Source organism: Phyllopteryx taeniolatus, chromosome 9, assembly GCF_024500385.1.
Source record: "Phyllopteryx taeniolatus isolate TA_2022b chromosome 9, UOR_Ptae_1.2, whole genome shotgun sequence".
In the NCBI taxonomy this organism is placed as follows: Eukaryota; Metazoa; Chordata; class Actinopteri; order Syngnathiformes; family Syngnathidae; genus Phyllopteryx; species Phyllopteryx taeniolatus.
The window spans coordinates 18,847,748-18,873,362 of NC_084510.1; the positions used below are offsets into that span (position 1 = coordinate 18,847,748).

General features: G+C 42.3%; 2 protein-coding genes across 2 annotated transcripts; one reads left to right on the top strand and one right to left on the bottom strand.

The window, feature by feature from the left end:
- Positions 1–4,068: 4,068 nt before the first annotated feature.
- On the top strand, positions 4,069–8,585 carry cav3 (caveolin 3). Its single transcript, XM_061785847.1, has 2 exons — positions 4,069–4,407; positions 7,014–8,585. Exons 1-2 carry the CDS (start codon positions 4,096–4,098, stop codon positions 7,353–7,355), a joined length of 654 nt encoding a protein of 217 aa, XP_061641831.1. The 5' UTR covers positions 4,069–4,095; the 3' UTR covers positions 7,356–8,585.
- A 140-nt stretch (positions 8,586–8,725) lies between these two features.
- oxtra (oxytocin receptor a) lies at positions 8,726–22,888 on the bottom strand. The gene is made up of 2 exons (XM_061785846.1): positions 21,826–22,888; positions 8,726–11,916 (listed from the first exon to the last, which is right to left on the bottom strand). Exons 1-2 carry the CDS (start codon positions 22,730–22,732, stop codon positions 11,663–11,665), a joined length of 1,161 nt encoding a protein of 386 aa, XP_061641830.1. The 5' UTR covers positions 22,733–22,888; the 3' UTR covers positions 8,726–11,662.
- Positions 22,889–25,615: the final 2,727 nt, after the last annotated feature.

Below are 25,615 nucleotides of genomic sequence, written 5' to 3' on the forward strand. Positions count from 1 at the left end.
GGACACATGTAGAGGCAGATGAATATTCACGCTTGTATTTACACCATCACTAAGTAGGAACTGAACTGAACCCAGATTGCCTGCACTGAAGTCAGGCGAATGAACAACTACACCACAGGTGACGTCACACTAACAGCTGCACCTTAACAAAGTTAGGATCCACTAAGATGAATTCCTTATATGTGAATCTTTGTGAAAATACGAGAATGAAAACATGGTTGGCAGTGTCTGTTTCGATGATTGTCTGGAACTCATTCAGGCCATAGGAATGAAAAATTGATCCATTTTGCATTTTTCGCTTGCCTAAAATTAGCTTACAAGCTATAGGCATATACTGTTTTTAATTTGACTTTTAATTTTTTCAATTTGCTGCACCTCCACTGAAGCTCTACCTACAGTTGACGGCAGTGCCCGGGCAACTCTGAACATTTGCTGCCTGGGCCTTCAGTAGGGACATACTCGACTTCCACCACCATCATGTTGCATTTAGAGAAAACCAACAATACTACACAGAACAAATTATAAAAGCACATAAGTGTGCCATGTACATAGCAGTTCAGAATCAGTACATAGCAGTTCCAAATCAACATTTAGTTACATGACTTCAAACATTTAAGTAAAATGCATCGCACTTACGAATGCATTAATGTGTGCTACAGATGGGTTTTTTGGGGTTTTTTTTCTGGTTGAACTTAGCTTGCTCTGACCATGCAATAAAAGGACGGAAAAATATTTGTAGTGATATAAATTGGGCTTTGCTTTACATTAGGATCTATATTAGCTTTTCCATTTTGAAAGTTCCTTCCATCATCCATTTTCTTAACTGCTTATCTTCACTAGGGCGCCTATCTCAGCTGACTCTGGGTAAGAGGCGGGATACACCCTGCACTGATCACCAGCCAATCGCTGCATTTCGAGAGTTAATAGCAATATGTGAAAAAGTGACATTTTTCCCCCCTGATTTTGTGGCGCCCCTTGGAGGCCATGGGGCCCTGAGCATTTGCCTGTAGAGTGGTGCCTTGACATACGGGTTTAATTTCTTCTGTGAACACACTCTTCACTCGAAACATTTTTTGCTTCAATTCAATGGAAATTGTACTCCTTTTGGTGTGCGCACTTTGGCCATGTGGGGCAGTATACTACACACACGGACGTACATGGAGCTGGTCAAAACTCCTCAGTAAGCAGCAGTAATGTTAGTCGTACTTTGCAGAGGATAAATAATATATGCCCGTGAGTATTGTTATATATTCTGTCTATATGTATTTGTTGCTTTAAGGGTTATAACACCGCAACAAGGATGCTATTCGTTAGCCCGTCTATAGAATTTTGCATTGTTTGTTAGCGCTAAGCTGAAAGGACTTTTCTAAGGCAAAGCTATGTTGTTGTTTCAAATAGTAAACAGTAAACCTCAACTAGGAGTGACAATACACAGCTTGGAGCCTCTTTTTTTGAAGAATTGTTCACAATCTCCCAAACAGCTGCTTGTTGTGAAGTAAGTCGAGTCGAGTTCACTGCCACCAAACAGTGTCATATGTCAAGTTTTTGACCAAAGTTAAAAATCGGCTTGTATCCTGAAAAACTTCGTATCTCAAGGCACCATTTGCTGTATTGTCTAAATTGCGAGCCGGGTCTGCATCCCGCCGTGCCAGTGACAACCCTGCTACTGTCCTCACACACTTTATTTTGTTTATGCTTTGCGTGCTATATGCAAGTGAATGATGGAAATAATGTGGGTCGCCGGCGCTCAGGAGAAGGCGAAGAGTCTTTGAACTTGTCACGACTCACGTCCGCGTGCGTGATACAAATGCGATCCAGTTTGGTACAAAGCATCAAACATGCCATGAAGGCCCGCTTAAGAAGCAAAATGCATATTGTTTTGAAGGGTCTGCATTGTTTGACAACTAAACCGCATTACTGACAGCTCCCCTCTCCATCACACAGTTAAAAGGGGCCTAAATTTAGGTCCGGCTTGGCCGTGTGACGTATGTCTGGCTCGGGTGGCTTCACTTTGACTCTCAACGGATGAGGCCTGGCCACCTTCACTCTCTGCTGAGCTATTTGCGTCCATCTCCCTCCTCACTGGCCAGCCACAGCAGGAATGCTCCCCGTCTAATTGGATCGGATCCATGCACTCTGATCCCATTCCTCCACTCTTTCCTCGGCCCATTTATTCCACCTGGGAAACAGGGAGGCAAATGCTAATGCATACCCCGATGCCATTTGCGTGAACATGATAGCCAATAAAACAACAATTCTTTTCCAAGTTCCCATGGGGACTGCTAACCTCCCTTCCTATTCTTATTTTGGTAGCATTACGCCATATGAGTTTTTTTGCAGACAACATTCTGTTATAGAAAGGACTGACTGATAGCAGCAACTGCATAATTGAGGAGGACTTTTCGGCCTAATATAGCCAGCCTGGCTATACGCACCACATAATTGGGCTTAAAATGTTTCCACCATCAGTGTAAAACACTTGAGTCTCACAGTGTACGTCTAATAGGTGTGACAAACGACACACTTATTGCAATAATCACGATGCAGCAATTTTGCGATAGTCAATATTATATATAGTCAATATTAAAAAATCCAAAATAAAAGGAAAAAAAAAAGATCTACAATCAATTTGTATATCTATGATACTGAAGAGGGGAAGTCTAAAGCAAAATGTTAGTGGATATAGCACAAAGTATGGAGAACACTTGACGAGTTCAAAAGTGGATGAGTGCCAGTTAGACGAAAATAGAACCACGCCTACCAGCAGACAGCCAATCAGGTCATCGTTTGATGTTGCATTTGCTAACCCTGCAAAATCAAACACCTTATATGAAAAACTAAAATGGAGGTTTTATTTCAGAAACCGACAAGTGTCATAGCCATTTTACTGCAGATAACGCCATCTCCAGTGAAGCCAATCAGGACCCCGTCATCACGAACTCATCACTCATGTCCTCAAACATGTCTGTGGCCGCTATTTCTCATTAACCGACCACTCGTATAGCCTTGATTCTGCTTGAAAGTTAGCAGAAAATAACTGCGTGACAGAGTCAAACAGATGATGATGTCATAAAACTCACGGGTCTACGAGATTGTGTCAGGGATTCGACGAAGAGGCATTTGCCGATGTTGGCCACTACCGAGTTTGTCGACGGAATCTGGAGGACAGCAAACATGACCCACTGACTGTGCAATCAATGTGACTTGAACCATTTGAAGAGTTAGGGTTAAGGGTTAATTTGTTGAGGTTAAGGGTTAGTTAAACAGACTGTAGTTCTAGTGGACTAGTGTTATCTTTTCTTTCTTATCTTTATTTTATTTTATTTTTACTGTAGTTACAAAGCATGATACTGTTTCAGTGTAATTTTACAGTTGTGTGAACATTTATTATTTTCTTAGAGTTTGTAATGACATAACATCAAAGACTACTTTGAAAGATTCAATAAAATAATTTCCCCCCCACCAAATTAGACTTTTAATTGCTTAGTTTAAATGAATTTAGAATACCCTAAATTAAAATTTGTATCTTTCGCATATATCCACAATAATAAACATGTTGTTAAATTAATTCCTCTCTGACACGAATAATCAAAACTGAGCGTCACCATCCATGTTAAGAATTTCTTTCCTTACAACTTAGGACTGGAGTTCATTAGGGGATGCAAGAGTACCTAATGATGTGGATGCTGAGTATATCGCTTGATAATTTGACTGAATAAAGAGATGACACGCCTCCTGATCCATATCCCAAATCAGAATTAATTTAACGATCTGTTGAATACATCTTCAGTGCTGTGCAACATATTTAACAGGGTGAGTTCACATTCATAAGACAACAGATGCAGAAACTGACACTATATTTATTTGAACTCCTCTGCTGTTAAATGTTCTTTACCTCGCAGCTAATTTAATTAAGCCGCAAAAGACAACATTCCAGATGCGGGAGGGTGTGTGTGTGTGTGTCAGTGTGCGGTGGAAGTTGGTGCCAAAGTGCAAACCCTGCCCAGCCAGCCTCCCGCAAGCTCATGTGAAATGTGACACAAGCGTGGGCTCTCCTTTAAGGCATAGCTTCACTGTCTGTGCGCGCTGCATTGTATGTGCGTGCGTGTGCACGGGTGTGTGTGTGGGGTGGGAGGTCAGTCCTCCAAATTTACCAGGGCGTGCAGCAGCTGTCCACTGGCATGTCAACGGGAGCGTCGCCGCAGCACACGCAGGGGTTCAGAAGCCATCCGCTGTGCCTGCAGTGTGCGCTTTGACGGCTCTCCCCTCACTGTCTTCATCACATCAAGCATGGCGGACCAGTACCTGTACAACACCAACGAGGAGAAGATCATGAAGGACAGCAACACCAAGGAGATCGATCTCATCAACAGAGACCCCAAGCAGATCAATGAGGACGTGGTGAAGGTTTGTGCTGCACGGTGACCCCACCCTGGAAAATGATAAAAAAACAAATCCTTGTAGAATGTGCACATGCATGAGCAGAAAATGCAAAAAGTTGCAGCTCGGAAAACAGGTTGCTGTGCTCTATCACAATTCCTTAAATAGAGCAGGAACTATTCCTGTTGCCTGTCCGGAACATCGCGTTTATTTTGGGAATCGCGGTGTTTGTGCAACTGATATCCAGAGCTATCATGTTTTATTTAGATTTGACAACCGTTTATTCTGTGATTGTTAGCAGGCATCACTGGGACCCGTTTGCCTTCAGCACAGAATTGAATATATAAGCAGAGATTAGATTTGGTTGCAATCGTCGCAAAGAACAGAGCTTGTGCTTAGTGTCCGCTCAACTCCGTATTTAACCTATGGGCATGCAATACAAGATATCTAAAACAAAAATATATCTCGAATATTCACTCACAGGGCCCAACATGAGGTACACTTGAATAGTCTGATGTAGACAATACAAGCGCTGTTTCACAATTTCTACTTTCACAAAGACGATAATATTCTGTTTTGACATTGTCGGACAGGTGTTATTGAAAAATATGTTTATGATTGCAGTGTTCGTGTCAAAATAAGTTGGGAACCCGGAGGGGCATGATTGATTGCTAACGATGTGGTTCATTGTTGGGAGTTGATTGTTGATTAATGGTGTCTCAAAATGTAGAGCAACAATGAGAGGCACGTTTGATTCAGTCCCAACACGTTTGCTGTCTAAAGAAGCCAAGAAGTTGATCACATTCGTGCTGACCTCCTGTATGCTAACACCTGCTCAATTGAAATTTAAAAAGGAGTTCAAAACCAGGAAATAGGAGTTCAGAACATTCATAGACCTCCCATCTCATCAAAAATAATATTTAATGAAAACAATACATTTTCCTGATCGTCATTCACGGAAATGTAGTCAAATGCCCATCCCTAATACCAACTTTTTTTTTCTAATATAACTTCTAGAATGTAAGCAATAATCACATTTCTGTTTACAGCGATTTTCTGTTACGACCACATAAACACTAGGCAATTCCCTCCCCTTCAGATTGCTTTCAGACCTTGACAAAGTGTAAACAAATTCAGCAATTTATTCCGAGAATGAGTCCAGACTGCTTTCTTTGAACAATCAGCCCGAACGGATCCTGTCTGCTGGTTCGGAAGGCAAAGACAAAATGTTTTTAGATGGGCAGGGCGTCTGCTGCCTGCCTGTCTGAAAAGTTGATTAACATTCTGCACGAGTCAGCTGGGAATGCAAGACAGATTTTCCAATCGACCAACTGCAGATTGCACCGTAGCCTTTGCATACACACGTCATACAGTACTTGTACTACTGTCCATATTAACATGGCTCACTCACATGTGGCAACTATAATTAGCTCACTTTCGCTCACACGCAGTTAACTACTGAGCCCATTTGAACTGCTAACCAAAACAGCAGCGCCTAGAGACACAAAACATCCTCTCAGTTGAATTAAAAGATATCTTCCTAACTACCACTTGGATTAGTAAATATTCATTTTAGAGGTATTTTATGCATAGCATGCACCACAACGACATCACCAAAACAAGTCAAAGACATGTAACAAGCCGCAGTGGTAGTAGTAGTTACAGTAGTAATTCACAAAAATAAACGACTGCGGTTCAGACTAGGAAGACCTCCCAGCTTGCTACCGCATGACACCCACAAAACTAGTCAAAGTCAGCGTATGCCACACTAGGTTAGTTTATCACATCACACATAACTCTACTCATTTGCATTTGCGATCTGTAACGCAATTAAATCAGCGTGGCGCCGTTCTGGAAGAGCTCATAGCTTGCTACTGCCAAAACAAGTCAACGGATGTAACAAACCACATTAAGTTTGTTTGTCACATTGCATGACTACCTGTCCCCTTACATACACACTTTGCACAAAATATATTACTGTGGTACACATATAAGGCAAAAATATTACTGTGGTAACGATGTGGAAGACCTTATAGCTAGCTCATGATGTTATCTGTATTTGTGTCTGTAATTAGGCACACTAGGTTTGTTTGTCACATGGCACACCACCCTATACGTTTATAACACAAAATAATAACCACATGTAGAGGAACTTATAGCTTGATACTGCCATGACACTGCTAAAACAAGTCAGAGTAAAGTATGTAACAAGCCACACTAGGTTTGTCTGTCACGTGGTCCATCACTTTCCATTTACGTACACTTTTAAGGCCCCCTCCCAAAATGCTGTGGTTCGGCTGTAGAAGATCTCATAACTCGGTACCGCCACGATACCACCAAAACAAGTCAAAACAGAATTACGTAACAGAGCCACACAAGGTTTGTTTGTCACGTCAGTCTACCCATTTACATACATACACACATAAGGCAAAAACCTTAGCGGGCGTACGACAGCTAACACAGGATAGGCACTCCTTGTTCTAAAATAAGGTTTTTAAAAATAGATGTGTTATCAATGAGTGTGAATTCAATTAAAATCCCTCATTATGGCTACATTACATGTATGCAATTTTAGTACGTGATTTGAATTAGATAAATTTAGCCATGATTTGCCGTCTTCATTTTCTTACCAGGTGGAGTTTGAGGATGTCATCGCAGAGCCAGACGGCACACACAGCCTGGACGGCGTATGGAAGCTCAGCTACACCACCTTCACCGTGTCCAAGTACTGGTGCTACCGCATTCTGTCCGCCATCTTCGGCATCCCCGTGGCGCTGCTCTGGGGCTTCCTGTTCGCCTGCATCTCCTTCTGCCACATCTGGGCCGTGATGCCCTGCATCAAGAGCTGCCTGATCGAGTCGCAGTGCGTCAGCCGCATCTACTTGCTGTGCATTCAGACCTTCTGCGATCCGTTGTTTGAAGCCCTGGGCAAGATCTTCAGCAGCGTGCGAGTGGCAGTGCGCAAGGAAGTCTAAAAACTCACACGACACTGCTGTTAATAGTGCGATCAGATGAGGTCTGGTATCTTTTTCTACACCACCTTGGCGCCTTATCATGCGACAATGCTGTTCACCGCACTCTCACCTTAAAGCGGTCTGTTATCATGACATTTTGGTAGGATTTTGTACAAATAATTACAGTGATTAGTAGAAAAGTGAGATATTTGCAACACCTTGGCACCCTACCATGCTGTTCCCCACCCTCTTTTAGAAGGATTTTGTACAAAAAAAGTACCGTAATTAGTAGAAAATTGATATTATTTGCGCCACCTTGGTACCCTACGATGCTGTTCACCACCCTCTCATCTCCAAGGGGCCCATTATTATGAGATTTTAGAAAGATTTTGGACATGGAAGTACAGTTATTAGTAGAAAGTTGACATATTTGCATCACCTCGGCAAGGGAGCGCACCTTGCTGTACCCCGCGCTCTTATCCTTGAAGGATTTGCTATCATTTAGTCAGATTTTATACCAAAAAGTACAGTTATGAGTAGAAATTTGACGTTTGTTGCGATTGTTTTCGAGTGAATGGATTTGAAGAAAATAGTACAATAAGAAATGCTTAGAAATTACCCCAAAAATATAAAACAGCTTTTTCCGCCTGGTATCATTCCAACGTGTTGTCCCTGTCCAATGAAAAGCAGGTATCTCCAAATTTGGGCGGGAAAAAAAATCAGTTCTTGGTGTTATTTCTTTTCGAGGAAAAGAAACAAAATTTGGGGCTCCGCACTTTTAAATGGACAGCAACTGTTTGTGGAATGTGTCGTTATTATTTCAAAGTGCTTCTCTGCAGGCTGATGACACACACACACAAACAGGTACCATATAATGCATCACTTTTCAGTGCAGATTTCTTACTAAATTCTCCTGACAATTTAAGTTGCCGTTTACATGATAAACTAATAACATCGAGAAACCGTGAGGATGCGCCTCGGTCTCCGTCCACAACGTGTCAGGACAATAATTCATATCAGATGGAGAGAATCGCCGTCGACAAGCGTGCATGCAAGCGTGTCACGTATGTCAGTTAGTTATTCTGCTGGAAAATGTTAAATTCGTTTACAATGACAAATGCAATTAGATTTACTTGTTTATATAATTCAATGCAAATTAAATCAAATGAAAACAAATGTTCCAGAGCATCTATTGAGACTGGATTTGTCTAATGCACCACTTGTTTAATTATTAAACACAAACAACGTCAATCTGAGTCAGCGTTGTGTCTTTTCCCATGATTCAAAGCTGATTGCATTATTAATCACAACACCCCACAAGAGGCTGCTGTTGTGCACCCTTTCACATCTTTTTGAATGACTCGAGCAGTGCTTCCCAACCTTTATATGTACTGTAGGTACATTAACGACACACAAAAAGTTAGGGAAATTCAGGTGAAATTTCAGGATGAATCTAAAATGCAGTATAACCTTTACATGCAAACATAATTTAATAACCTAATAATTGTACTTTCAATACTACTACTACTTTTTATGAGTAGTGCACAGTATTTTTTATTAACTCTCACGGCACAGCAGCAAACAAAGATGTCACAAAAGGTGTATGCCTATATACTGAAATAATGACGATCTCGTCTCAATTCGCTCACAAATTAACTTAGTGTGAAATGTGTCACTATAGGTCACTGGTACAGATAGATGAACAAAGATAGATTATATTATGCCAATGAAATAAAACTGAACAATTTCCTGCACACCAGATGATCTCCCTGGCACAGTGCTTGTGAATCACTGCATAAAGGGTCATCATTCCCGACTCCACAGTCACTTAATTTTAGTTGATACAACATAGTTGTCTTCTATTATTGTGCGGGCATGGCATAAAATTGCATTATGGCAATGGTATAGTATTATTATGATTAATGATCTGTGGGAATGAGAGTTTTTTTCCCCTCACAACAAAGACAAATAGAAGTCCACCAGACTGTGTGACCAAAGGTATATGCTTGGGAAATAAATCCCAAATCATATTTTAGTCAATGTTGAATTAACGGAGATTGTTCCCTATGCAGCATAAAGCATTTATAATACATCATAATGAATGTATTTATATTTTAGATCATTACCGTCACCCTTCTTTATTCCATTAAAACTGTTTGTGTACTGCACTGTGCTATGAGAGCAAAAGCACCGATATTTTAATCATGATTGTTAGCTTGAGTCTGGTTATTTACTCTATATTATTACGTTTTCTTTCTTTCAGTATTAAAACAGGGTAATTGCAGGTTTAAGGAAGTTTAAGACTAAGACTTTTGAAGACCTTTTAAAGGCTTGTCATTCACTAAATATCAGCCCAATAGGAAAGGACACTATACAGTAGGCTCAGTATTACTGTATCTGATAGTAGTTTGTATATTATGTATTCATAAGAATGAAACATTTTCAGTGATTGTATCTTACAGTTAGCAGCATTTATTAATGCAAAGTAGCAAGGTCCATGCGTTCTCTCTAGCCAAACAAAATCAAATATTGATTGAAGTTTTGGTTTTTCAGACAACAACGTAGCCTACTTGAAAGGACAGCAAAAATGTGTGCACAACAGTCAAAACTTTGCAGCAATCGTCCAACATTTCGAATGATTGTTTTATTTGATATATGATGCATACTGTATATGTTGGCTCAATATTTAATGAGACCAATAAGAGAAATACCCTTTAGGGAACCTTGTGCAGTGCTTTGTTTCTTTTCATTCAGATTAGTCCTAATGAATGGCGGCAATAATCAATGAGCTGTGATTAAGAATGAATGCAGAATGAGTCACGGGGAGGTGATGAGGTTCATTGATCTGAAGAACTCAAGCCTGAATTGCATCGCAATACAGTGTATGAATTGGAGTTTACCTGAGGTCAATGACGGTGTAGCGATTCCCTCGCCTGAGCAGTTTCCACTCAGTTACTGTGTGAATGTGAGTGTGAATGGCTATCGTCTCGATATGTGCCGTGTGATTGAGTCCAGGGAGTCGCCCGCCTCTCGCCCTAAGTCAACTGGGATAGGCTCCACTTTCTTCCATCCCTGAATTGTGTAATTTTAGCCCAGCTGGCTGCACATTTGAATATATTCTGTGGCCAACTCCTACAAAACCTTATAGGTAGAAAATTAGTCACAACATTGGAGAACTATCCCTTAGGCAAGCTTCCAGCACACCATCTTAAGGACTTTTCCACACAGCTCAGCCGGGCGAAGTTAGCATAGCATGTTCTCCTCTTTTTGTACTTTATTCTCTTTATAAGAGCATTCTTCAATGACAGTTTTCACATCTCTCACAGTACATTATATAAATATTTGACATGAATGCAATCAACTGCAGATGCAACGTGAACAACAACATGGCACACATGTATAACACACGTGCACACGCATTCACACACAGGTCTGATACTGTCAGCTGCACTTTCTTCTACGTTGTCGGCACACCAAGCATATACAGTATGTACATGCGCACAATATTAAATGAATGTAAAATTCAAATGATTATTGTGGATGTGGTGTCGAATTCACACAGAGGTGTTCTCAATATTTTGCTCTCTTCTCACTATAAATGAGGTCACCAAAATATGAGAAAACCCTTCAGTTGCACTCCAAAGAATTCCACCCCTGTTGCGACATTTGCAGTGGTTCCAAACTTCTAGTAAGTTCACCAGCAATGGACCGATGACACAGGAACCATTTAAAAAGCCTGACACTGTGAATATTATAAGAAGCAATTAGTATTTCTTATTGAAAAGTTTCCACAATTTACATGAATTGAATTGAATTTACAGGTTTGGTTGAATGATTTTGAGTGAAACTGACGCCCAATTAATAGTTTGTATATATACACTGTCTACTTCTTCTTTTCCTTTCGGCTTGTGGGCCGCCACATCGTGTTATCCTTTTCCATGTGAGCGTATCTCCTGCATCTTCCAACTGCCCTCATGTCTTCCCTCACTCCATCCATCAACCTTCTCTTTGTTCTTCCTCGAGCTCTCTTGTATGGCAGCTCCGTCCTAATCACCCTTCTACTGTGCATTAATTTAAATTTAAAAAAAAAAAAAAAAAGAATCTTAAAAATGGGCTTGTTGTTGATTGCTTGGCTTAGGCCATAATTACCCTGAAAATATGAATTGCACTCAAAGCTTTTCTACAGCCATAAATCATTCTCTATTCACGTCATAAATGGCTGTATTGGAAATTAAATAATTATTATTTGTATTTTCTGAGTGTCCTTCAGGGCCAGTTAAGAAAGAGTCTTTGGCGAGGTTTTGTATATTTGACGCCCGAGCGCTCGCTCACGTGCTTGACGTCTGCGTGATGCTTCTCTGGCTGCTGGCGCTCTTAATGACGAAGGAGGACGAGATGCTCTTGTGGCTGGAGTCCAAGTCGCGCTCGCAGCGGCACTGCGACGACTTGAGGTAGCGCGCCGAGCAGCACAGGAAGTTCTGCCGCAGGTCGTGGAAGAGGTGGCCCGCGAAGCACATGTAGATCCACGGGTTGCAGCAGCTGTTGAGGCTGGCCAGCAGCATGGAGATGATGAAGGGCATTGCTGCAGGAAAGGACAGGACAGGAAACATCAGTCGGGGGAACAAAGGTAGATAGACTGACTGACTGTCAGACAGACAGACGGACCAACTGACAAATTGACAAGACCGTCCGAGACTGACTGAGATGTCTCGATGTGGGAATGTCATTGCGCCACATTTAAAGGGAATGAGCGGAGACGCGATGATTGGACAGGATTGAATCCCACTGTGGCGCAGACCTCCCTCTTTAAAATACGCTCAACCTGCCTCTGCACAGATTTACGCCGGTCAGTATTTTAAATTTTTGTTCCCTTACTCTACTGAAAGCAAACCAAACCTGTGATCTTAAAAACAAGATAAGTACTCAACCGTGATAAGTGTTTAAATAATAAAGATTTTCATTGTTCCTGTGACAGTGACATTAATGTTCTATTCTATTCTATTCTATTCTATTCTATAACACTGTAATGATGCACCTGGTCACGCAGGACAAAAGTACCAGGACAATGTTGCTGGAGTCTTAAATTCTGCAGACAAAAAGATCATCTGGAAAACTTTGAACCTGATTTTTTTTTTACTAGGGACAAGAAAAGTCAACAAAGGGCCAATTATCGGATTGCATTCAAGATTATTCTGACTGATTATCCTGTGGTGTGCAGTTTATTAAGAGTGATTTATTTTTTTGTGTGATCTGCTTGGAACACGGTCAGGGTGAGAATCAGGAGTGTCAACGTTCAATATTTACAATTAAAAAAAAAAAAATCCTGCTGCGTGTAGTCAACACCGAGGACTGCCAAGCTACGGACTTCGCCAATGGAACGTAGGAAAGCTCTTTCAATTATTTATTATTTCACCCCCCCCCCCCCACAACAAGGCTGATCACTATTCCATCTAATTATGGTTGTTATTCTGGTGTGTAGAATAACCAATATTTAACCTCTGTGACATGCCTGCTCGTCTTTGGGAGCCTGTCTGCACCACTCCTGCACTGGGAGAAAAGTGTGCAGCACAAATGACATGTGGAACCGCATGTAAAGCAATATATTCAAGGTTGGATTTCCGAGGCTTGACCGTAGCACTATCTCAGCTATTCTCCTGTTTGTGCTATATAGTAAAAAAAAAAAGCAAAAAAAAAAAAACATGAGATGAAAATGTTAAATGCCATATGTCAAGAATCAGTGGTGACTGTGCTTTGAGGGGACAGGGGGAAGTGGCTCCCCGGTCAGCACTTTTTTTCTTTCTTTCAAGTACAGGGGGTCATTGGTTTACTACAAAATTCTATTTGTACGGCAGCAACCCGAATTTGTAAGTACAAAAATCAGAATGTAATTGTAATTGGAGTCCAGTGAGTCCAACCAAAAGGAAAATTATCCAATTTCACTTAAATGGTCCAAAAATGATTATTTATGTACTACAAATAATGTATCTTTTTTAATTTCGCGATGTCAGCGATGTATAGTGAAAGGCAGACGTGTCGGCCCGTTGCCATTCATACAACAGAATAATAGCTTTGCGTTGAACTAAACAGACCCTGATTTCACCCAGAGTAAGCACATTTGTGAATAAATCCAGAAAAGATTAGTCATTATTTCCGTATATAGACTTTTTCTTACATTTTTATTTGGCAGTGTGACTTGAAATTGTTGTCTACATAAAGGTTGGGTAACAATGATACAGTCATCATGTATCATTAGCTCATTTTTCACCATTCTTAATGTCATATATTATCGGGATCATTGTAAACTGAGTACCCGCTGTACAATGGAACATTTATTCATTCATTCAGTTTCCGTACCGCTTATCCTCAGTAGGGTCGCGGTTTTTAGGATGTGGGAGGAAACCGGAGTACCCGGAGAAAAGCCGCACAGGCACGGGGAGAACATGCAAACTCCACACAGGCGAGGCTGAATTTGAACCCAGCTTCTCAGAACTGTGAGGCGGATGTGCTAACCAGCCTCATCAGGGACGCCCAGACTTCCCTCTCACCAGCCACTTCCTCCAGCTCTTCCGAGGGGATCCCGAGGCGTTCCCAGGCCAGCCGAGAGACATAATCTCTCCAGCGTGTCCTGGGGCGTCCCCGGGATCTCCCCCCGGTGGGACATGCCCGGAACACCTCACCACGGAGGCGTCCTCGAGGAATCCTAAACAGTTGCCTGAGCCACCTCATCTGGCTCCTCTCAATGTAGAGGAGCAGCGGCTCTACTCTGAGATCCTCTTGGATGACCGAGCTTCTCACCCTATCTCTAAGGGAGAGCCCGGACACCCTGCGGAGGAAACTCATTTCGGCCGCTTATATCCGGGATCTTGTTCTTTGGGTCACGACCCACAGCTCGCGACCATAGGGGAGGGTAGGAACGTAGATCGACCGGTAAATTGAGAGTTTTGCCTTCCGGCTTAGCTCCTTCTTCACCACAACAGACCGATACAAAGTAGGCATCACTGCAGACGCTGCACTGATCCGCCTGTCGATCTCCCGTTCCATTCTCTCCTCACTCGTGAACAAGACCCCAAGATACTTGAACTCCTCCACTTGGGGCAGGATCTCATGCCCGACCCGGAGAGGGCACGTCACCCTTTTCTGACTGAGGACCATGGTCTGAGATTAGGAGGTGCTGATTCTCATCCCAACCGCTTCACACTCGGCTGCAAACCGCTCCCGTGAGAGTTGGAGGTCACGGCTTGATGAAGCCAACAGAACCACATCATCTGCAAAAAGCAGAGATGCAATACTGGGGCCACCAAACCGCAATCCAATCAATTTTCTCATCATAGGGGTCATAGCTGTGCTTTGTCTGGTCCCTCACATAGGACTTGTTTGTCATGGGTGACCCTGCCCCTGACAACTTAGCTCCTAGGATCATTGGGACACACAAACCCCTCCACCACGATAAGGTGATGGCTCAAGGAGGGGGAATGTGGGACCTTGTACTTGAAATTCCGTGCCATTTTGTGTAAATGTGTGTTGGTATGAAAATTTAAGTCCTTGAATCTTTGCAGTGCTGTTTTTGGAGAAATTCTGTCTGACTTCCTGTTCCAATCAGTTCTCTGTACAAGAGCCCCTCGTTTTGTTATTAATCAACATTTCCATTGGCTAGGCTCCAGCACGCCCATGACCCTAGGGAGGATAAGCGGTAGAGAAAATGGATGGATGGATTTCCATTGGCCTATTGCTCTCCACAAATGGCTGGGAAATTGGGTGGTGTAATGAGAAAAACAGAATATAGTAGATCTACTCTGCTGCCTATGGAAGGTGACAAACATTTTACTTCAGTTGCTAAATTTGATTACATTCTGAATGATTTGTGTTGTCTGTATTATTCTTTTTTTAATATATTTATAACAATGCCACAGGTAAAATAACTCTGGCAACATCATCTCATTCAAATAATCACACTCTCATTGAAAGGTTTCCCAAGGAGTGATTAACTGAAAGGCAAATGAAAATGAATCCCTCGTGGGGGCCTGAGGCTCATCTATTAGAAAGTCAGCCCTGATAGCGACACCCCCACCCCCCCAAAAAAATAAAAGGTTCCTCTCAGTCCTGTTTCGACCTTTCTGTTTCTTTGCTGTTTTTGTGAATCCTTTGTGACGTTAAAAGAAAGAAAGGGTTAGAAAAAAGAAAAAAAAAAAGAGTTGACCTTTAGCAAGTCTTGCAAACTGAAACTCCTTGGGCTTTCTGGCCATTAAGTGCTGAATGCAAAGCAATAGCACAGCCAGGGTTAGTCAGCAGTCTCAGTGGGGGGAGATTTTTTTTGAGCGCCAATATGTTGGAAATTGCGCGTCTGGGCCAGGCTTTCAGCTTCCACAGCTTTTGTGTCGCAATGAAAGCCAGCCGTGCAGGCTAAATGTTAAATCGCAGGCGTCAGCTAATGGGGCGTTTTTGCAGTTGCAATTACTGCCTGCTGATCATTTTCGTAATGATGATGTGTTCCTCCGTTGAAGCCAAGCCAAAGAATAAATGAAACATGAAGGTGAGGGGACATTGTCACCCTGTATTTCAGCTCTTAACAATTGGACCGGCTGAAAGACGATATTGAAAAAGTGAGTCAAGTTTTGCTTAGTGAAACATCACTGAAAAAGATCATGAAGTGCACCGTGTTACATGTCACCTACATGCAATTCAGATGCCAAATAAAAAGTATTGGGGCACGGTGCCATTACAACTACTGGAGGTGAAACATTCGGAAAATATGAAGTTGTTCCCCCTTCACAGCCATAACAGCAGATGTTTGTGTACAATCTCTGTTATAGTTCATACCAAATCTATGTCTCGCGGGTTGTTCCACACCAAACTTATCCAAAGACTCATTTTATAGACCTTGCCTTTTGCTTGTGCACTGAAAGAATATAAAAGTTCCCAAAGAATTGTCCAAAAATTCTTGATGAGTTGACCACTTCAGATTCTGAGGGAATTAAGGAGTCTAACCTGTAGTGACTCTGATCCAATTGCCAAAACCTCCCCCACAACTCGATAAACTGCATTCTTCCCTGTGGCCCTGCTGTGAAACGGCCACTAAAAGGATGCCTGGCGTATGTCAAGTGGACCCTAAATTAATTAGCATGTCCCCTCGAAATCTTGGTTTACAGTCATCAAAGAGTCTTTTTCTTTGTTTGAACTGACAGCAGCCAAAAGATGGGGCCCTCTCTCCGGGGGACCAAACTGGGAAATTTTGCGGGAAATTACTAGCTTGACACAAAATCCCAACTTTTTCCTCGCCTTCACTCAACGCATTAAACGCTCACATTCTCAACTTTAGCCCCACAACACATGATGTTCTAGTTCCCTTTTCGTATGCCTATTTTTCTTTCTTCCACCATTATTCGGTTCCTTTTTGTAGTTAGACCCCTTTGTGTGTTTCCCTATAGAGCCCTTGTAGATTTCATTAAATGTTCTATAAAATTCCACTCCTTGTTGTGCTTTGAGTTGAATAAGGAAGTAGAGGTTGAATTTCTGATATGAGTGACAATTTTTACAAGACAGAAATTATCTTTAACTCTCATCTTTATGTCAGCAAACACCTTTTTTTCTGGTGAATCTTAAGAGTAATTATTGCACTCTGGAAAGATATTCAAGGGCAACACTTACGGAGTGTTTTTTAAAATATAACTTAAATATTACAGTATATACATTTAATATGTTATAGTAAGCATTAAAATGATATCACGATACCAGATAATTTGCTTGGAAAACCAAATAACATTTGTCAACATTTACTGTTGTGCTTCTAAGTTTACACACTCCGACAGAAATTGTAAGATGTGCACCAAATTATGAAATGTTATGAGAATTTATGAGCACAACTGTATACATCCATCCATCCATTTTCTGAGCCGCTTCTCCTCACTAGGGTCGCGGGCGTGCTGGAGCCAATCCCAGCTATCATCGGGCAGGAGGCGGGGTACACCCTGAACTGGTCGCAGGGCATATATAAAAAAACAACCATCCGCACTCACATTCACACCTACGGGCAATTTAGAGACTTCAATTAACCTACCATGCATGTTTTTGGGATGTGGGAGGAAACCGGAGTGCCCGGAGAAAACCCACGCAGGCACGGGGAGAACATGCAAACTCCACACAGGCGGGGCCGGGGATTGAACCCCGGTCCTCTGAACTGTGAGGCAGACGCTCTAACCAGTCGCCCTGAGTGCCTCTCAACTGTATACAATGTATCAAAATTTTGGTGAAAAATATGATCCACTTTAAACAGTTATTTCAGTTTGAACCATCATCGTATTTGATGTCATTATATGACATGTATTTGACTATTGCGCACTGATAATAAATGAAAACAACAAAAGGACCCCATTGATCTTTTCAGCCAGCAATATGTGTGTGTGTGTGTGTTGATTATTCCTTTGACTTTTTCCGACAATTGTTTGAAAAACTGACATTCTGAGCAGCAAAGACTGGCAGCTTTTATGTCCTTTTGTCCAGCATTTGCGAGTGTTTCAGTGTTATGATAGTTGGAGTTGATTGCTAGTAGTCATATGGATGACAAAGTAGAAGTGTTGCTTGTGTTAAACCATGTTAAGCAATGCTACTCGTTTGATGTTGGTAGGTTTGTATAATATCTAGATATAGAATCATATACTATATAGATTGGCTGCACACAAAGTGAAATATTTCATTATTACTATTATTAAAAATTGTATTATTAGCTTACAGCGAAAGAAAACCACATAAGTCTCATCTCAGTAGATCTTAACATTGCATAAGAAACAATGGAAATGATTTTTTTAAATATAGAAATTAGGTAGAAATATAAAGTATTCCCAAATGTGTTTAATAAATCTGTACAATATACACTTTTGGAATTAACTTTTCTACAATATTCTCCTGTATTGAAATTCACCTGAACAGGGAATCTTAGGTTTGTTGTTGAGTGCTGTCTGCTGTCTGTCTGAGTTGACATTAGTGTCAGTCTAATGGATCGTGATCTGCACAAAGGCAGCTTGCACTCTGGCCTATTTAAGGTACGCAAACACTGGCACGTGGATCAGATAATTGCGGCCTTTACGAGGGTTATTCACGTGGACAAAAACCATCAGCCTCCTTCCTGTACGGATGCAGACGTGAGAATAATAAAAAAATAAATTAATGAATCATGCTGTTTGCCAAGTTGGTCCTCTAAAATGCGCCACACTGCACTCCAAAGCAAACAATGTGGCTTGAGAGTCAAGGATGGCATTCACACAGTCACTTGGAACCTTTCACACACACAAAAGAAAAGGAGAATCATTTTCTCCATCAAAGTTTGTTTACCGCCCCCTTGCCATGATACTTCCTGACCTTTTTGGTTTGGCTGATTAAAGATTATTCAAGCCTCTTTTAAAACCTTTTTTCTCATGCTGCTTTGGGAAATACCATTATCAGCAAGACAAATATCCCCTCTTTGTGGTGAGACAAAAACAAAACGTCCAGACGATATACACAATTGAACATGCGTTGTTAGTCAGCCACACAGGAGGGACAAGTTATTTGGAACAGCTCTCAGTTTTATGCAGTGTAGCTTTACACCACAACTGCAAACCACAATGAGAAACACACAGGGTGTTCCAAAAGACATGATACACTTCCTTTTTTTTCTACTTCCAAGTATCATTCGGACAGATATCAGGCCATTGCCCCTAAGCGTTTGACAGCTTAGACTTTGCAGTTTTTGTAAGCATATTATTCCCTCGCCTATGGCACAACAATTAACATTGGAGTAGCATTGCAAAATTGCTGCCTGGTAAGAAGTTTTTCCGTCCCCATCTGCAACTTTATGGCTGGCACAATGCTCCAACGCATAGTACAAATTATGCTATCAGTGGCAAGTTTCTTTAAACAGTATCTGTTCTTGACAAACCTCAGAGTAAAACACTTGTTACTACCACCATTGATAAAAACACCGAACTTCTAGAGCAGGCATTTGCGCAATGCCTAGGAAAGTGTGTTTGGAGGGCTGCACTTGTTGTTGGGCACCATAAGCTTTCGCTTGAAGCCTTTGAACAACCTGAGTTGTAAAGATATATTACTACCCAAAGCATCCGCTGAATCAATCTTTTGTTGATGCTGAGTTCCAGTGCAGCCCAGTAGCTAGACTTTCCCGAGCTTTGCAAGAATGCCTGCTCTAGAACTTTTGGTGTTTTCATCAGTGGTGGTAGTAGCAAGCCTTTGAGAAACTTGTCATGTGTAGTGTAAATTGTACTTTGTGTTGGAGCGGTGTGATGGCCATAAAGCTTCTCAAACTGCTGAAGTGCAGGCGGAGACAGAAAAACTTTGTGCCAGGCAGCAATTTTGCCACGCTGCTCCAATGTCAGTCGGCTAGGGAATGCTATGCTTAGAAAAACTGCAAAGCCCAAGTTGTCAAATGCTGATGGCCTCATATCTATCCAACTGACGCCCAATAGCAAAATTGAAAAAAGGAAGTGTATAGTGACTTTTGGGACATCTTGTTAAATAATTAAAACTCAAAACTGAGCATTCTCACCTGTGCAAAGGTGAGTTTCTTTTAGATTCTATTGGATCTCATCAGTTACATTAATTTAATGACGTGTCTATTTCCAAACAGCAACAGCCTGGTGTAAAATCAACATAGTATTGATCATGGTCTGCTCACTTGTAGCTGTAATACAAGTGACAATCTTCCCAACTGACAGCCGTCTGTGGCAACATGGGTGTGGCCTGTGTCCAACAGACCGATGACCGTGGGGACCGTACAGTGCGTGGCATGCTTTGCAGGTTATTGCTGTTAAATGTCAACGAGGCGCTCCAATGTAACCCCAGAGGGCACACATAAAGCTTGTGGGCGTGCGGTCGCGCACGCTAATTTGATTAATGATTAGCCGTCTGACACTGTGCAGCAGAATGGGCGACACAGGACCCATGGGAGAGGGCGCCTTGTGCATTGTAAAAGGAACACTCACTGCATTTTGGAAAACAAAACAGAGCAATTAAAATGCGTGCATGGACAGCCAAACAGATAACGAAATAAAACTCAGCCAAGCCTGCCTTTGTGAACTTCGCTTTGTGCACTGGGACACACTTCAGAATTATAATCTTTGACAGAGCTTTGGCATTGGATGGTGTACAGGACACACAGTACAGGAAATCATACAAGGAAAAAGGTTAGCTCAGAAGAACTGGGACACTGAGAGGACCGAGGAGAGGCGAAAGGAATACATTGAGATGCGACACAGGGCAAAGATAGAGGTGGCAAAGGCCAAACAAGAGCCATATGATGACATGCTTGGGCGTGCTGGAGCCTATCCCAGCTATCTTCGGGCAAGAGGCGGGGTACACCCTAAACTGGTCGCCTGCCAATCGCAGGGCACATGTAAACAAACAAGCATTTGCACTCACATTCACACCTACGGGCAATTTAGAGTCTTCAATCAACATGTTTTTTAGATGAGGGAGGAAACCGGAGTGCCCGGAGAAAACCCACGCAGGCGGGGACGGATTTGACCCCGGGTCCTCAGAACTATGAGGCAGATGTGTTAACCAGTCGCTCACCGTACCGCCCAGATCTCTATATTCAGATCCAAAATAAGAGAACTCTATAATAAGATGACAATCTTTGAAGCAGCGTCTGCTTGAAGATCTTAATTAAACATTAATGTGATATGTTCACAAATGAGACCTTGAGAAACAGCAGAAAGTGAAGGAAGAAATTTGCTTCTGAAACTGAAATTCTTTATTCATGAGACATTATAAAGAGGAAGGATGCTCGTGTTTACGTAAATAGAATTCTTTGCAAATCTAAAAAACAAATTCTAGTATTTGTAGTACAAGGTACAAGGTACTTTTATTGTCAATTCTAAAGTATGTGTAGCACATGCAGAGGATTGAAATTATGGTATTCAAGGGCCCACGGTGCTATAAAAAAAAATGATTAAAAAAAAGTATAAATAATAAATATCAGCATAAAGATGCTAGATAAAACTATGGTATATACAGTATAAAAAGTATAAATTAAATGTGGAACTATCAAAGATTAGGAGAGATGTGCAACATAGTCAAAGTCTGAGTACCAAGGCACATAAGGACATTGACAAATTAGAACGCAGTGTGGGGAGGTGTCGCACCCTTGGGGAATGTGGGTGTTGCAACCCCCCACCCACACCCAATGTTATTTTTTGTACAGCACATGCCGCGGGCCACAAAAAAAAACGGACGGGGGGCCACAAATGGCCCTGGGCCCATAGTTTGGGAGCACGGAATGAACCTGTTGCCATTCATGTAAATTCATTTGTAAATTGAGAAGATCGGCAATATTTCAGTATCCAGTGCTGTACAGACTGCGCTTTCACACTGAGTCAAATTGTTAGTAAATGATATGAATATTGATGAACATTTCGTGCCATTCTCGTTTGGTGGAGTGTGACGTGAGATTTGTTTCCCACGCAGACTGGGAAGAATGACAAACGAAAGGATTGTGACTCACCCTCGCGTGGGGCGGCAGGGTCCCAGGCGGACCACATCTGCACGGAGAAAAAGGGCGTCCAGCACACGATGTAAGCCAGCACGATGACAAAAGTCATCTTGACGGTGGTCATCTTGGCCTTGGAGATGAGTTTGACGCTGCTGACGCGCGCCAGCGCGTTGCCTCCTTTGCCACTTTTGGGCGCCAGGCTGATGCACTGCTCCCGCCTGGTCTTCAGCTTAAAGTTCTGCCATATCTTGAAGCTGATCAGACCGTAGCACGCGCTCAGGATTCCCACCGGGATAATGTAGATGGTCAGGCTGATCCACGTGATGTACGCCTTGGCTCCCCACGGCGCGATGAAGTCGGCCCAGCAGTCGTACACCCCGGAGCCGGCCGAGCCCACCTCTCTGAGGGAGAAGATGAACATTTGGGGCACGCTGAGGAGCATGCTGAGGCTCCAGGAGAACACCACGTAGAAGCGGTCCTTCCTCCTGTGCAAGGAGCGCAGAGGCTGGCAGATCGCCAGGCACCTGTCCACCGACATGAGCACCAGCATGTAGGTGGAGGCGAACATGCCCACCACCTGCAGGTACTTGACCAGCCTGCACACCACATCCGGCCCGTAGAAGCGGAAGGTGATGTCCCAGATGAGTTGGGGCAGGACCTGGAAGACGGCCACCACCAGGTCGGCGATGCTCAGGTGCTTCATGAAGTAGTACATGCGCGAATGGCTGTGCTTGGCGCTGCGGATGGCCGCCAGGACGCACAGGTTGCCGGTGAGCGCCAGGAAGAGAATCAGGGCGAGGACGGCCACCTCCACCTTGGCCACCTCCTCGTTCCTCTTCAGGGGGTTCGTCTGGTTGGGCTCGGAGGACCACGAGTCGTTCACCGGCCACAAGTCACTTTGGTTCACGAAGCTCTCCATTGGCGCGGTCTGTGCGTCACACCGAAGATCCTCCAAACATATTTAGTGCCTGGCTCAATGGCTGCAATTTAGATGCACTGGTCCAAATATGCTTTCCAACAACAGTAAAGACAAACATCGATCGCGAGCAAAATAAGGAATATAAAACTCACTTGTCACTGGTGTAAAAAAAAAAAAAAAAAAAAAAAAATCCAAAACCAAATTCTCAGCATCAATGTCAAGCAAAAATCAGGAGAGAGACTGGGGGGGGGGGGGGGGGAAAGTGGATGGAAGTACTGCAAAACAGAGGAGCTCCGGCATCCTCCCCGCGAACACTGGCAATGGGCAGTACGAGAGCAGCACAACAGCATATGCGGCGTTTTGTGTTGGAGCCAACTGCACGGCCCACCAAACAGGCTGCGCCCCACAGCCGCTAGGGGACGCCGCGCGCGCACCAGTTGCACGCGTGTCTTTGAACGCATCACACCCAAACAAGCGAAACAAAAATATATAATCCATACTGTCATCAGTAGTAGAAGAGTGAGCACTTCTGTGGAGGTACCTGAGAATTTTCATTAACATACTGTGTTGTCTACATAAAATAATAGAGCTGCGTAAGAAAAAAAAATTCAAGGCATTTTCAAGGGTAACAACCTCCACTTTTGATTGACTAATTGTTTGTTTAAAGCATATGTGTCAACCTCAGGCCCCTCAGGTAATTATATTTGGATGCAGAATGCTTCACTAGTGTGTTGGACCATCAGTTTCGACCAGCGAGCGCCCCTTCCCATTCTGTTGCTGTCGTTAGCAACTATGCCACCAGTCTCCTCGGGCAAATTTACACTTCCCCTTTTCAAAAATGGCCAAACGAAAGATGGAAAACGGTGAACTTCCAAGACAGGTGGGAGGCAGATTATCTGTTCACTAAAGTAAAAGACAGACATGTTTGTCGTGTGTGGAGCAATGTGGCTGTAACAAAGAATATAACAATTGAATACATGTTTTTTTTTTAAATGCCCTTTATCAACTCCTAGGCAGGGACTAATAGTTTGAAGTTTGGCTTTTTATTGAAGAACATTTTTATTTTTTTGGGTTGTTTTGTTGTTGGCCTTTGAAAAAAGATTTCCATAAAAAAGAAAGGTAGTTGGAGATAGATAAATGGAAGACAGAGAGAGAAGAATTCATGTTCATTTCACATCCAGATGCAAAACCCAGTTCCAATGAGGTTGGGACATTGTCCCAATTTTAAATTTTGGCCCACCGTGAATTTGAGTTTGACACCCTTTGTCATATGATAAACTTGAACGCTACATTTCTGCAGAGAAGGCAAACATTCACATCGCAGTGATTTTTCATTAAATATTGAATTTGGCCCGCGACGTGTTGCAGCCATCCAATTTAAAATGAGAGAATATTTGCAAAAATGCAATAAAGTTGATCACTTTGAATATTAAATACCTTGTCTTTCCAGTGTACTCCATTGAATATAGGTTGAAAAGGTTTTGCAAATCATTGTAAATAAAAACGAAAAACATTTTAACACAACGTCCCAACTTCATTGGAATTGGGGTTTGTACAACCACAGTCAGGGACTTTTCTAAGATCTAATGAAGGGGCCCAGGCAAGAAGGAAAAATCTAGGACATCTTCTATTCAATAATTGACATCAACGAAGTTTGGTAAAAATCAACAAGCCTGTCAGAAAGGGGCCCCATTAGGGAGAGTCCCGAATCTCAAGATGTCATTGTAGTGGAGTTTCCAGTTGTGTCGTTGATATAGACCAATATGAGCCATCTTTCTGGTGCCGACTCTTACCCACCAGACAGCAACAGCTCGCAAGGGGCACTATAAAGGGGGATTTCCCATCATATCGTCGCAACAGTGTCTGAAGCAGTGCAGTTGTTTAGTCATTGATATGGTCCAATATCAGCCGTCTCTCGTGGCCCCCTTCAGCTCGTGGACCTAGGCAAATAGTTACCTGGGTCACCTGGCTAGTTGTGGCGTCTCCGTTTACAATAATGGAAGTCAAATGCCTGTGGCATGAACAGACAAGTGTCTTTTGATGTAACGGAAACAATTCAGGCTTGTTTTGACCTTTTTACGTATTTAACTTGGGAATCTTAAACGATTGTCCAGAATGATGCCCAAATACTTTGTTTAATTTAATTGTTGTATTATTTGATTGTTAATATGCACCTTATACTGTAAGTGCCAGCGGACATCTGCTCTTTGATTGAGAACCACATACAACCAGTTTTCTTAACATACAATGTCATTCACAAGTTACTGTATTACACTTTTATACTGTATGTATTACATTTGTTTATTTCTATACATTATACCAGTTGTTGACGTAAATAAGACTTGTGCTAGTTGCTGTTCAGCCAGACTAGGTGTATGGCAAAGACATAGATGACGGCGTACAGATTGCAATTAACACTCTGAAAACAATTTGGGGGGTTGTTTATGTAAACTGAGAAGAATCGGGGACCTGAACCTGATCCTCGTGGCACCCCCATGGGACTGCCAGTCCACCAACTGCAGTCGGACAGAGATTAGATTTATACAAGGACACAACAACAAGTGATTATATCTAGCATTGCACTTTTGTGTTGACAAATACAAACCTCATATGGAATTTAGAGACTTTCTTTTAATAAGGGTGACATTGAGATAAAGTATCTCATCCATTCATTTTCTATACAGTTTATCCTCAATAGGATCACAGGTGAGTTGAAGCTTATCCCAGCTGACTTTAGATGAGAGCAGGGATACACCCTGAACTGGTTGCCAGTGAATTGCAGGGCACATATAGACAAATAACAATTTAAACTGAAATTCAAACCTAAGGACAATTTAGAGTCTTCACACTTCAATGAACCTGAGATGCATGCTTTTTGGAATG

Excerpts from the sequence above, each read along its gene's own strand:
- oxtra (XM_061785846.1), bottom strand. The coding sequence starts at position 22,732 with ATGGAGAGCTTCGTGAACCAAAGTGACTTGTGGCCGGTGAACGACTCG. Across the intron at positions 11,917-21,825 it reads CCCTGCCGCCCCACGCGAGG|CAATGCCCTTCATCATCTCC; the intron begins GTGAGTCACAAT and ends CCTTTCCTGCAG.
- cav3 (XM_061785847.1), top strand. The coding sequence starts at position 4,096 with ATGTGCGTGCGTGTGCACGGGTGTGTGTGTGGGGTGGGAGGTCAGTCC. Across the intron at positions 4,408-7,013 it reads TCAATGAGGACGTGGTGAAG|GTGGAGTTTGAGGATGTCAT; the intron begins GTTTGTGCTGCA and ends TTTTCTTACCAG.